We start from the raw sequence: 13,915 nt of genomic DNA, 5'->3' as shown, positions 1-13,915 counted from the left end.
GTGTCTACGTCACTCCAATCTCTACTTTCCATCTTTATATGGCCTTCTCTTCTCTCTGTCTGTGTCTTCTTTGAGTCTGTCTCTTACGAGGACATTTGGCAGTGGATTAAGAGCCTACTTGATGAATCCAGGATGATCTCATCACAAGATCCTTAACTTAATGACATCTGCAAGGACCCTTTGTTCAAATAAGCTTGCATTCACAGGTTCAGGCAGGTAGGATGTCGACATTTCGTTTTGGGGACCACTATTCAACCCAGAACAGTAACACTGATGAATCCATGTTATCTAATTCGCAGACCCTATTCAAATTTTGTTACTTGTCCCCAAATTTTCTTTATAGCAAAAGGATCCAATCGAGGATCACGCGTTGGCATTTAGTTGTCATGGCTCTTCAGTTGCCTTTGCTCTGCAATGATTCTGCAGTCTGTTCTTTATTTTCATGACCTTGGCACCGCTGGGGAGTACAGCCAGTTATTTTGCACAAGCTGATATGCCGAAGCTGGCTCGTACTCGATTGTGAGAGCTGGTTGTTAAATGTTTATACATTTTGCAAGCAAGAGGATGTCATGTGGATATGGTCATCATGGGAGTGTTCATTCCATGGAAATGCTACAAATCAGGGCTTTTGATTTTCCCTTTCTGGATAGCTTGTTGTTAAACATTTACCATCGCACTATTGATGCATGTCCCTCAGTTTGGGTTTGTCTGGTGTTTTCTCATGATTTGATTCAGTTCTGCATTTTGGCAGGTTCACAGAAGCAACTTTTGTTCCTCACGTTGCACCCACAAGTGATATGTGTTTTTAATTTATCCCACTACTGGTGATGTTAATTAATTAACCATGATCATTTGAATCAGGTGCCGTCTATCAGGTTTCTCTTCTGTAAAATTACTCTTTTCCCCCTCATAATCAGTAAGTTTTTTAGAAAAAACTACCTTAACCGTTTTTGAGCAGACAGTTCAGGGGCATTGAGTACATTCATATTCTTGTGCGGCTATCACTACCGTCCATCTCCAGAACTCTCTTAATGTTGCAAAACCAACTCTATACCCACTTAACAATAACTCCACATTCTCTCCTTCCCCAGCCCCTAACGACCACTATTCTACTTTCAACTTTCCATAACTTTGACCACTCTAAGAACCTCATATAAGTGGAATCATACAGTTTTCTCCAATCATAAATACTGAGACATCCCACAATCCAATGATGATTGAAGCAATGGAATGAATGGATTTGTTCAGGGAGAGTGTGTTGAGTGAAAAGAGAGGAGCGTTTAGGATAGAAGAATCCTGAGGAAACCAGCGATTAAGGTTGGAGAATTGCCAGTCTTAATTGTTGGCAATCCAACACCAGAGGGTTCATCCTCCTTTTGTGGCTGGCTTATTTTACTTCACATGATGTACTCAAGGTTCAGCCATGTTGTAGCATGTGTCAGAATTTCTTTCATTTTAAACACTGAATAATATTCCATTTTATATACATCCTACATTTTGCTTATCCATTCATCTGCCTATAGACACTTGGGTTGCTAATAGCGAAACATACAGTGTTTTCGCTATTACAAATACTGTTCCTGTGAACGTGGATATTCAAGTATCTCTTTGAGACCCAGCCCTCTTTTTTGTTGTTGTTGTTGAGATGGAATCTCACTGTGTCACCCAGTTTGGAGTGCAGTGGCTCAATCTCGGCTTACTGCAACCTCCACCTCCCAGATTCAGGTGATTCTCCTGCCTCAGCCACCTGAGAAGCTGATATTACAGGTATGTGCCACCACACCCAGTTAATTTTTGTATTTTTAGTAGAGATGGGGTTTCACCATTTTGGCCAGGCTTGTCTTGAATTCCTGACCTCAGGTGATCTGTCCACCTCGGCCTCCCAAAGTGCTGGGATTACAGGCATGAGCCACCGCACCCAGCCTCCTGCTTTCAATTCTTCTGTGTATATAATCAGAATAGAATTGTGGTATCACATGGTAATCTATTTTTAATTTTCTGAGATACTGCCATACTGTTTTTCACAGTGACTGTACCATTTTACATTACCATCAACAGTACACAGCATACCAATTTCCCCACATTATCACCAATACTTGCTATTTCTGTTTTTTTGAGGGGTTGGGGATAGTAGCCATCCTAGTGCTGTGAGGTGGTATCTCATTGTAGTTTTGATTTGCATTTCCCTAATGGTTAATGATGTTTGGCATCTCTTCATGTGCTTATTGGCCACTTGTTTGTATTCTTTGGTAAAGTGTCTATTCAAGTCCTTTGCCCATTAATTTTTTTTTTTTAATTTAAGTTGATATGTGATATTTGTACATAGTTATGAGATACCTGTGATATTTTGTTACATCTATAGAATATGTAATGACCAAGTAAGGATATTTAGGATGTCCATCATCAGAAGCATTTATTATTTCTCTGTGTTGAGAACTTTCAAGTCCTCACTTATTTTGAAATGTGTAATACATAGTTGCTAACTATAGTCACTCTACTATCAGACATTAGACATTATTCCTTCTAACTGATGTTTGTGACCATTAACCACCCCTCTTCACCCTCCTGCCCACACACCAACATCCTTCCTAATCTCTGTTAACTGTTATTCCACTCTTTACCTCCATGAGATAAACCTTTTTAGCTCCCTTATATGAGTGAGTACATGCAGTATTTGTCTTTCTGTGTCTGACTTATTTTGCTTAACATTAATGACCTTCAGTTCCATCCACATTACTGTAAATGACTGGGGTTGCATATATCTCTGATATACTGATTTTCTGTTTTTGTTTTTTTGAGATGGAGTCTAACACTGTCACCCAGGCTGGAGTGCAGTGGTGTGATCTTGGTTCCCTGCAACCTCTGCCTCCTGGGTTCAAGCGATTCTCCTGTCTCAGCCTTCCAAGTAGCTGGGATTACAGGCATATGCCACCACACCTGGCTAATTTTTGTAGTAGAGATGGGGTTTCACAATGTTGGCCAGGCTGGTGTTGAACTCCTGACCTCAAGTGATCCGTCCACCTCAGCCTCCCAAAGTGCTAGGATTACAGGAGTGATCCACTTCACCTGAACAATTTTTTTTCTCTTGGATAAATACCCTGTAGTAGGACTGCTGGATCATATGATAGTTCTATTTTTAGTTTTTTGAGAAATCTCCAAACTATTCTCTATAATGACTGTACTAATTTACATTCCCACCAACAGTATGTAAGAGTCCCCTTTTCTCTGCATCCACACTAGAATCCGCTATGTTTTGTCTTTTTGATAATAGCAATTCAGTAAGATGATATCTCATTGTAGTTTTAATTTGTATTTTCTTGGTGGTTAGTGATGTTGAGCATTTTTCATATACTTTTTAACCATTTGTATGTTGTATGTCTTCTTTTGAGAAATGCCTGTTCAGGTCTTTTGCCCATTTTTAAATCACTTTTTTTTTCTTATTGAGTTCTTTGAGTATCTTGTATATTCTGGATACTAGTCCTTGTTGGATGAATATTTTGCAAATATGTTCTCCCATTAAACAGGTTGTCTTTTCACTCTGTTGATCGTTTGCTTTGCTGTGCTGAAGGTTTTTAGTTTAATATAGTCCCCTGCATCTATTTTTGTTTTTATTGCCTGTGTTTTTGGAGTCTTAATTATAAAATCTTTGCCTACACAAATATCATGGAGTGTTTTTCCCTACCTTTTCTTCTGGTTTCATAGTTTCAGGTCTTACATTTAAGTCTTTAATTTGTTGTGCATTGATTTTTGTATATGGTGAGAGATAGGGATCTAGTTTCATTCTTCTGCATATGAATACTCAGTTTTTCCAGCACTATTTATTGAAGAGACTGTTCTTTCCCCAATACATGTTCTTGGTGCCTTTGTTGAAAATCACTTGGCTGTACATGAGTTTATTTCTGGGTTCTCTATTCTTCTCCATTGTTCTATTTTTATACCAATACCATGCTGTTTTGTTTACTATAGCCTTTAATATGTTTTCAGGTCAGGTAATGTATTACTTCCAGTTTTGTTCTTTTTGCTCAGGATTGCTTTGGCTATTTGGGGCCCTATAAATTTTAGGATTTTTTTTTCTATTTCTGTGAAAAATGTCATTGGTATTTTGGCAAGAATTGCATTGAATCTGTTTTTTGGTATTTGCTTTTGGTATTATGGATTGCTTTTGGTATTATGGTCATTTTAACAATATTAATTATTCTAATCCATGAGCATGGGATATATTTCCATTTGTTTGTGTCATCTTCAATTTCTTTAATGGGTATTTTGTAGTTTCTTTTGTAGAGGTCTTTCGTCTCCTTGGTTAAATTTATTCCTAGGTGTGTTGTTTTTTTGTAGCTATTGTAAATGGGATTGCTTTCTTGACTTCTTTTTCAGATTGATCACTGTTAGCGTATGGAGACACTGTTGATTTTTGTATGTTGGTTTTGTATACTGCAACTTGACTGACTTATCAGTTCTAAGAGTTTTTTTTATTGTACTTTAGGTTCTGGGTACAAGCGCAGATCACGCAGGATTGTTGCATAGGTAGACACATGGCAATGTGGTTTACTGCCTCCATCCCCCAGTTCTAAGAGTTTTTTGTGGAGTCTTTAAACTTTTCTGGTTCTAAAATCAGGTCATGTGAATGAGTGACAATTTGAATTCTTGTTTTCCAGTTTGGATGTCTTTATTTCTTTCTCTTGCCTGATGCTTTGGCTAGGATGTTGAGTAAGAGTGGTAAAAGTGCGCATCCTTGTTTAGTTCCAATTACTACAGGAAAGGTTTCCAGTTTTTCCCCCTTCAGTATGATGTTAGCTGTGGGTCATTTATCCTTTGCCCATTTTTGCACCAGGTCGTTTGTGGTGTTTTTGGTTGTTGTTGCATAGGGTAGTACCTTGAGACTATGTGAATACCCTGTTCCTCATTTACCTTTTACCCACTAGTTTTAGCATCCTTTGTTGCTTCCTGGCTGAATTATTCCAATTATGGTTGCCAAATGGTGATTTTCTAAGTTTATCATTTCTTATCAATTGGCTTTCTACTTCATGAAAAAACTCCCCTCTCTTGATTTATTTATTCATGTATTTACTTATGACTTCATGGACTTGTTTCCTATTTTTGCAATGGGTGCTAATCTATTACTAATATTTGTTTTGATGCGCCAATGATTCCAGATTTGGCTAGTGGGATCCCTTTAAAGTCAGCCTCTGTGTCCTAGTAATGTGTGCCTATTATCTTTTGAGCAGTTCTGTACTTACTGGCGAAACAAGATTTTCAGGTTTGTCTTGTACCTTTCTTGCCACTGCCCTGGAATAATCAAATAATCAACCATTTCTCTAAGAAGACTTGCTTTTTTTTTTTTTTGTTTTAGTGGAGAATGATATTTAGAAAACAAGATCTGGGCACCAAGTGTGCTCCCAGGTCCTGTCAGTGGACAAGAGTGAGTGAATACATGCATGTATATATAGACTATATGTATATTTATATATCTGTCCACGTATATTAAACAACTATTAATTAATACCCACACTTCCGATTGCAATCCCACACCAGAGGGTTCATTCTCAGTTTTTTCCTTTTCATATTTGTATCATTGATAGTGAGAACCTGGGGCTTCCGTGATCCTCAATATGTCTTACTTATGTGATTAATGCCCCTGTATGTGGTCATTCTTCATTTGCCCTCTTCATCCCACCTGAGTTCTGACACTCCAATGCCAGGCTATATGAATGCCTGGTGAATGCTTTCTTCACCCTAGGGCAGCCCCCTTGCAGATGCCATCACCTCCCCCTTAGTTATGATACCCTGTGCCAGGTGCCACATGAATATGCTCCTTGGCCCACTTGGGCTCTGAAACTTCAAACTAGGCCACCACTGCTGCCTCTCGTGAGGATGCCATTCTCATCTCACTCAGTCTCTGATATCCCAAACCTGCTCCGTGACACAAACCTGTCCCATCTTGCTTAAGTTTGTCAGTCCGTGCTGCCACATTCCTCCCCCATGAAGATGCCTATCTTTCCTGGCCTCTCTGAGTGACTTTTAGATTGAATTATTCAGGGCCAAGGATGCTAAAAAATGCCCAACAATGCATCAGACAGTCCCACACGATGAAGAATTGTCCCTCACCGAAGGCCAATAGTATCCTTATTAAGAAGCCCTGACATGAAGACCTAGAAACAGAAAGGAAATATGGAGGGGAAATATGGCTGTGAGTCTCCAACACGATTTAAGGAAAGACACGAAGCCAGAAACCCAGGTACTAGCAAGTCATTTTATCATTTGTTCATTCAAGAAGAATGTGTTGATAATTTGCCAAATTTGTTAGCTCCAGGGAATCAGAGGTGAATGAACAATGTGCCTGCCTTTAAGGAGTGCACAGCCTAGTCACTGTGGGTAAAATGCTGTATTTCAACAGTGTTCAGAGGCAAGCAGTTGTAAAACATACTATTATTTTGTAAACCAAGAAATAAAAAGCCTTCCAATAGATCTGTAACATGATTTTTATCCCTTGGAGTGTTTGTTCTATGTTTGTTGCTACTTAGGTTGTTTCTAGTTTTTTTTTTTTTTTTTTTTTTTTTACAACTATAAACAGTATAGTAACAACTTGGCTTACATTAAAATGTGGGTGTACAACAGGTATCTTGGCTTGGCCTTCTTGCTCACTGCCATAGCCCTGGCACCTAACTTAGTGCCTGACTCAGAGTTGACCCTCATGCATATTTTTCGAATGAATGAATGAATGACTATATTTGGGAAACACTTGTTCAAGTTTGTTTATAGAATAAACTTCTCAGACATGAAGTTATGCTCTCTTTCCCCAGCCATTCCTCTTGAAGTACCTTAAGCAAACTTCCACTATGGAAATCAATACAGGCAGCCCTCTGTATCTGTTGGGTTTTGCGTCTGTGGATTTAACCAACCATGGGTTGAAAATATTCAGGAAAAAATCTTGTGTCTATATTGAACATGTACAGACTTTAAAAATCTTGTCATTATTCCTTAAGTAATACAGTATAACAGCTATTTACATAGCATTTATATTGTATTAGGTATTATAAGTCATCTAGAGATGATTTAAAATATCCAGGAGGATGTGCCTGAGTTATATGCAGATACTGTGCCATTTCATACAAGAAACTTGAGCATCCACAGATTTTGGTATCTGTGGGAAGTCCTGGAACCAACCCATTGAAGATGTTGAGAGTGTGTGAGATTATATTCAAAAGAAGGACGCTCAGCAAGAAGCAAATAATTTCTGAAATGAATTTCTCATAAAAGATTATGAATAGAAGGCACACAGTAATGGAAAAAAACACCCCCAACAAGTTATTAAAATGTTTCTGTGATTTTAAAAGTTATACATACATGCATACACATACAATGAAAATTTGGAAAATGAAGAAAAGTATGAAACTGAAAATAAAAACCATTCATTGTTCTGTAGCCTAGATATAATCATGCTACTATTTTAGAAAATGTCCTTCTGGAGATACAGATAAAGCTATGGATACAGATATAGATATAGATATAGTACAACTAGTTATTTTCCTACTGCCAGACATTTGTTACTTCCAATGTTTTGCAATTAAAAAAATCCTACAACAAATGTTTTTGTACCTAAATCTGTGACTAATTTGATAGCTATTTCCTTGAGAGATTCTTGTGCTAGAGTTGGTGAAATAAAGGAAACATTCTTAGGGCTATTGGTACATATCTCCAAATTGCCTTAGACAAAATGACAAATAAAGACCCAGACTTTAAAAAATACACAAAAATTTAAAAAACAATTAAATGAATATAAGAATCATGCATTTTTTCTACTCTGAATACAGTCATCCCTCAGTATTCAAAGGGGGATTGGTTCCAGGATCTTCTGTAGATACCAAAATCCATAGATACTCAAGTCCCTTATATATAAAATGGGGTAATATTTGTGTATCACCTATGCACTTCCTCCTGTGCACTTTAAACCATCTCTAGATTATGTACAATACCTAATTCGGTGCCTACACATTATATCATTTCTGTGAACTCAGCATAGTACCCAGCATGTGGCAAATTCAAGTTTTGCTTGTTAGAACTCTGTGAATTTATTTGTCCCCATTTTTTGGATCCATGCTTAGTTGGATCCACGGATGCAGAACCCATGCATACAGAGTGCCATCTGTATACTGATCCTGTTCTTTTTCTTTTCTTCATCTTATTGTTAAGAAATTCAAGTGCCAAAATTGAAGCTTAAGCACAGGCTCTATACTGAGTCTAACTTGGGCACATTTATATTTTCCCTTCCTTAAGACCTAGTTTTCTTTTTTCCACCTTTGACTTTTTTGTAATGACTAAGACCTAGTTTTCTATTTGTGTTTTTCCAAATAGAATGTATTTGTTGTAAGCCTTCTCAAACTCCTTGGTAAGGAAACATAAAGACACAAATGATGGTAGAACCTTGCTATTTCCATCCACAAGTGCACTTGAATGAAACCTATGGTCTAGCAGGGAAAAAAAACCTTGACTGCCTAAGTTCAGCCTAGCCTTTCCAGAAGAGAACATGAAACAACAATTACTATGGATAGCATTATACAGTTCTCATCCCGAACTAAACTGTCATTGTCTTCATCAAAGAGTCTTCCTCCCTTTCAAATCTCCCCGATTCCTTTCTTTTGCGGCAGATGCAGAATTGAACTCCCAAATAAATCTAGCAGATTCTATCTCAATCCTCCCAGTTTTGGCCAAACACGATCTCTTAAGTGTAGGCAACAATGATTACATTTTATAGAATAAGTTTTCTGGAATTTGTATGCCCAGGTTGCTGATCTTACTCTGGTCTTCTTGGCATTCTTACAGGTCCTATGGATGACACGTCTACATCCACACATACTTCACCTCTGCATACTTCCACCCATTCCCGCAACACAGTCCAGCCATGTGCAGCCGTCCCCACTCTGCATCCCTCATGTAAATGCTTGTATTCACATGGATAAACATTTCCACTCGCCTTGGAAATCCTGGTCCCTGAAGATTATTTCTGAAGTAATTGGATTTAAGGGTAAAGAGGCATCTTTTCTTAGAAAAATGACAACAGTTGCAGCGAGGGATAAATTGCCCCTTTCCATTCTAGTTCTGAGGCCCGTTCATATTCTAGAGTTTGGGTTCCCTCCACCCCCAATACCCCAAGGCGTAGCCATACATTGAGACATTGGCCCACATTTCAGGAAGGAGTGAGTATGCCAGAACCGAAGGCGGGGATGACATTAACATCTGTATATTCTTGTCTATGCAAAACATCATTATAGGACTTCCAAGTCCTGTTAGTGGATATATGTAGTTGAAAAACCTGTTTTCTTTTCCTCATCATAATGTTGAATTTTTGAAATAGGTTTAGACCACACAGGCAGACCTCTACCGACAAATAGGTTAAGATCCAGCAAGTGACTTCATCTGTTGGTTGGCAGAAGCATATGTCTTATGAATGTTTGCCCCCAGCTAGTCAACTCAAAGTGCCTGAAAGACTGCACACGTACACTCAGAAACAGTATAAAACAGTGCTGCGAATGAGTAAAACAGAAAAGGAATACATTTGAATAAGACTATATAGAGAGAAAGTTGATTTTTAAAAAAGATTTACTTGGAGAAAAGTGAAAAGTTAACTGGAGACACTTATGGAGCTTCTCAAGAGAAGTCTGAGCGTTCAAAGGTTATTGACAAGGTTCTTTTATTCCTTTTGGTCTGTTTTCATTTCGAATATTTAAAGCAACTGAGTCTTTTATGATGTCCAATTTCACTTCAAAATGTACCTTGCATTTTCCTTGGTATAGAAGGACTGCTGTCCCTACACATATGCTCGCCGAGTATGTTTAACATTTGCGTTATTAGTAGTTATGAGTAGTATTAGCAGTATTTGGGTTACCAATAAACCCAAAAAAGAGAGATGATGAGGAAGTTGGATTTCTAAAGTTAACTTACCAAAATGAAGTAGACAATTGAAATGGCTCTGGTGAGTACTGAAAAAGACTTCATAGGAGGTAGGGGGCTAAGAAGATTTTGAGAGGAGAAAGGAGCAGAGGAAGACAGGGTTTGTCCATGATTCCACTCAGGGGCATAAAACAGGTGGAGAAATGGCATTAGATGCTCAGTTCTATCTGCCATGTCTGCAACTGATGACACATGCCACAGCAGTAGGATTCACCAAGCCCAAACGCTCGAAAATGAAACCAACTTTAACTTTTCTACTATTGAACCTAAGATGACCTGTTTTGACTAATGTCAGATAAACTTTTTTCCAGATGTTTTCAAATGTTCTCTGCCTACTCCAGTGATTTTTTAAGTCAAATTTAAGTATTAGGATCTCTGTTTCCGTTTATTTCACAAATACTATTTATGTATTCTCTCTTTCCATTCTTTTTCCTACCCCACTGTTCCCTGCACGCAGTGCCTGATGGATGGACTTTATTTTTGTGATGGACCTTGAATGTGAGAGGGAATGGGTCTGGGGTGCGTGTGTGTGTGTGTGTGTGTGTGTGTGTGTGTGTGTGTGTGTATGATGGAGTTCACATGTGGAATGGCCTGGAGGGTATACTTCCTTCTAGTCTTATGTGTTTTTTGGCATGGGTGATGTGGGAGAGATTGCTAGCTGTTTATCAAGGTCAATGTCTTTTACAGAAATAGAACTGATTTTTAGTTGGGCACATGTTCTCTTTGAATAAAGACAACAATTGCAGCCAGCTGTGGCGGAAGAAAAGTGTACACCTTCCAGGTTGTATCCTTCTTTCTTCATTTTCTTAAGTTAGAATTCAGACATGCCAGTGACCCATCTTGGGACATGCAGATGTAAACAAGCACTCTGGGAATGGTGGTTCTGACATAGAGGCCTCCTGGACAGCCTCATGGGACAGAACTACTGTATCAGACCAGGTCCGCCTATTCTGTATGTTTTGTGTGAGAGAAATAAATTTAGATTTGCTTAGGCCATTGTAAATTCAGGTCTTCTTCCTAGTAGCTGAACTTATATCCAAACTAGCACATGGTGGAAGGAGAGGAAGCTAATCAATGTAATGGGATGTTACATATACAAGAACTTGCTTAGCAGGTGCCACAAAAAGGTGATGAGTATTATGGTAGATATGGACGATAAGGAGGTTTCCAGAAGCAGCAATATTGTCTCTGTTAACGCTAAAGAAGTAACCAAGCCTTTAAAGAATATATTAAAAATATGGTATTCCTGTGTAATGCAATACCCAGAAATGCACTGTGGATAAAAACAATTCTTTATCACTGAAACTCGGTAAAAAACTTAATGTATTCCCTAGAAGAAATGATTAAAACTCCATCCCAGCACTGTTTGGCTGACCTTAAGATCAACTTGATGTTTATCATTTCGTATTTGTAGAGTTTAGATTTTAAGGAGGAGGGATTAATGAACATCCTTACTGACTGATTAAAAGAATACATCATAAAACAGAGAATATTCTTCAGTTACAGAGAGACAGCAATATGTCTGTACTTTGCAAGTTCATAGACAGGGTTCAATGCAAAAAGAAAAAGCTGGAATCTTTTGGCTATACAAACAATAAACAGTCAAGAGAGTCATCCAGCTAGATTTCCCGGCTCCCAGAGTTCGTGGAAATTACCAAGTGTCATTCAGTAAGTGTAGGAGATATGGGGAAATAGAGGTTATCAGAATTTCATCACGTCCTTGGGCTCAAACAGTAATTCTTACTGCTTCCAAGCACATTTAGATTGTGGGTACATTCTAGAAAGTTACATTCTTCAAAGGTGAAACCCATCCGTTGCTTAGAGTGAATGTATTATTTAATGAACTGAAATCATTAAAGCCACCTACATCATGACAGATGTGAGGATTTTGGCCAGTGCCCTGGGATGGATTGGGGATGTGCTCAGCACCCTCCCACTCAGTATGCATCTGGAAGCTCTCCCTTTCTTCCAGCCCAGAGAGAGTCTGCGTCTGCGGAGGGGTGGGGAGTCTGTGTTGTCTGGGAAGCACCAGGATGCATATCAATCACTGTTTGGCGGGTAGCACAGTCACTCGGCCCCTTTATCCAATCACTATGCAGGCCTTCCCTGGGCCAGAAAGGAGAACTCTTTACAACACAGATGGTGCTGTTAGTTTCAGTAAGAATGTTTGTGAAGTGCTTAACAGTTCACGAGCCCTCTGGGTTATTTGTTTTTATTTTGCCAGGAACTTTATTTAGATGGTTGATTTTGATCCTGGTGTTTGGACTTTCCAGCCACATCCTTCTAACTGACTAATCAATAAAGGTGTATGAAACTTGTCTCCTGGATCTATGGCAAAAACGGGCCTAGAAATGTCCCAACCTGGGAACCCACTGGCTTTTTACTGGTGATGGCTTCTGATACTACCACCGTCCAGAACACCACGGACCTCTCTTGATCCCACAGAGATCTTTTCACGAACATTTCTCTGGACACATTTCCTCTCTACCCAGCTGGTTGTTTAAATTGGTCTTTTCATGTTAACACATTCAGATTTTGGAGAATACCCCCAGTATAGGCAGGTCGCTTCATCTTTTTTTTCTTGTTGTTCATTTTATTTAGCTTTGGCTTGGCCCACTTATCGGACAACTGTGTGTTGTTAAAATAGTTCACTGCTCAGTTCTACCTTTACATCACATAACTTCACCAACCTATGGCTTTTGGTCTTGGAAGAAACAAAGTTCTTTTTATCCATTGTGACTAGTTCTCTCCCTGAGAACCCGGACAGGCTGTACCTCCAGCAGCCTCTCACGTCCCTTTGTTGAAAACAATTCAGGCTTACAATAGGCACTCTGAACTACTGCTTTTTCTCTGTTACTTAAAAGAATTTTGTAGCCCACTACCTTCACCATTCCCTCATTTTTTTATGGAGTCACTAGTTTGTAACAGTGTCTCCTTTATTCAGGATGCGTGCCTCTCATTGAGTCTACAGATCACCCCCCTGCATGTCTCTTATCAGTGTATCTGCCTGTTCATGCATATGAGTAATCTGTTAATCAGCTTTTGCTTAATATTACTATGAACATTTCAACTTCAGGCTAATATTGTCTTACCTCTCTGCATGGAAACTGGTAAAAGTTCACATCTACTGCAGAGCTCACCATCATCCCTGGTATTTTTCTTTTTTTTGCTCCTACCTCCCACATCGGTCCCCGCCCCACTCACCAGCCACAGAGGAGACGACCACAATGCTTCCATTGCTCTGCTTCAGCATGGGCACGGCAGCCACAGTCAGGACCACGTAACTGAGGAAGTTGACCTCCATGCTTTTGCGCACATGGTGAATGTCATCATGAAAAAAATGCAAGGAAGTGTTGGTGATGTGGTTGAGAATGAGCATGTCTAGTCCTCCTGCAAGAGATGGCTGTGTTAAGAAACCGTCTGGGATTGATAACTTTTCCCTTCTCCCAAAAGCTCTTTGGTGATCCCAAGGGCAAAGTTCAGAGGAGGAGGGAAGAGAAACAGCCTCACCCATGAGCTTTCCCGCTTGGGCAACAAATTGCTCTGCGAAGGTCATGTCTTCCATGGTGCCAGCAATGTAGTGTGCTGAGGCTGCTCCAAGCTCCAGGCAGTGGGATACCACCTGCAGTGACACGGCAGAAATGGCACTGATCTTAGCTGTAGACTTTTGGGTGGTAATCTCTGAAATAATGGGGGGCTTAAATGACAGATTGCTCACAGCCCTGTTTAGGTAAGAAATGGTAAGTATGTTTGTGTGTTGCTGAATATAACCCTCGTGATCATCGTCCTCTGTCTGAAATATCTTCTAGAACATGGTGGGGTTTAACTGCATAAATCATCACAGTGCTGGGGTTTAAGTTCATGATTTATGCTCATGGCTTCTGTGAATAGGTATTTCTGAAAGAATTATGAGTATAGATGCTGGTTACTGTGTGGGTAGCTCTAGGTTTGTGAATGTTTGTACATC

General features: G+C 39.2%; 1 protein-coding gene across 3 annotated transcripts in view; it reads right to left on the bottom strand.

The window, feature by feature from the left end:
* HSD11B1 (hydroxysteroid 11-beta dehydrogenase 1) overlaps positions 1-13,915 on the bottom strand; it is a 51,902-nt gene that overhangs the window by 16,980 nt on the left and 21,007 nt on the right. For 2 of the 3 annotated variants that reach the window (XM_012459250.2, XM_064360330.1), the window contains 2 exons: positions 13,459-13,570; positions 13,153-13,338 (listed from right to left, as the gene is read on the bottom strand). In XM_012459250.2, coding sequence (XP_012314673.2) covers positions 13,153-13,338; positions 13,459-13,570 — 298 coding nt within the window. Of the gene's footprint in view, positions 1-4,147; positions 12,055-13,152; positions 13,339-13,458; positions 13,571-13,915 lie in introns of those variants that run through there. The other variant, XM_064360331.1, reaches the window with a different exon arrangement.

Source organism: Aotus nancymaae, unplaced genomic scaffold (assembly GCF_030222135.1).
Source record: "Aotus nancymaae isolate 86718 unplaced genomic scaffold, 86718_ANA_hifiasm-v0.15.2.pri h1tg000039l, whole genome shotgun sequence".
In the NCBI taxonomy this organism is placed as follows: Eukaryota; Metazoa; Chordata; class Mammalia; order Primates; family Aotidae; genus Aotus; species Aotus nancymaae.
The sequence above is the reverse complement of the archived record's forward strand: the minus strand, read 5'-3'. Positions and strand labels throughout refer to the sequence as shown.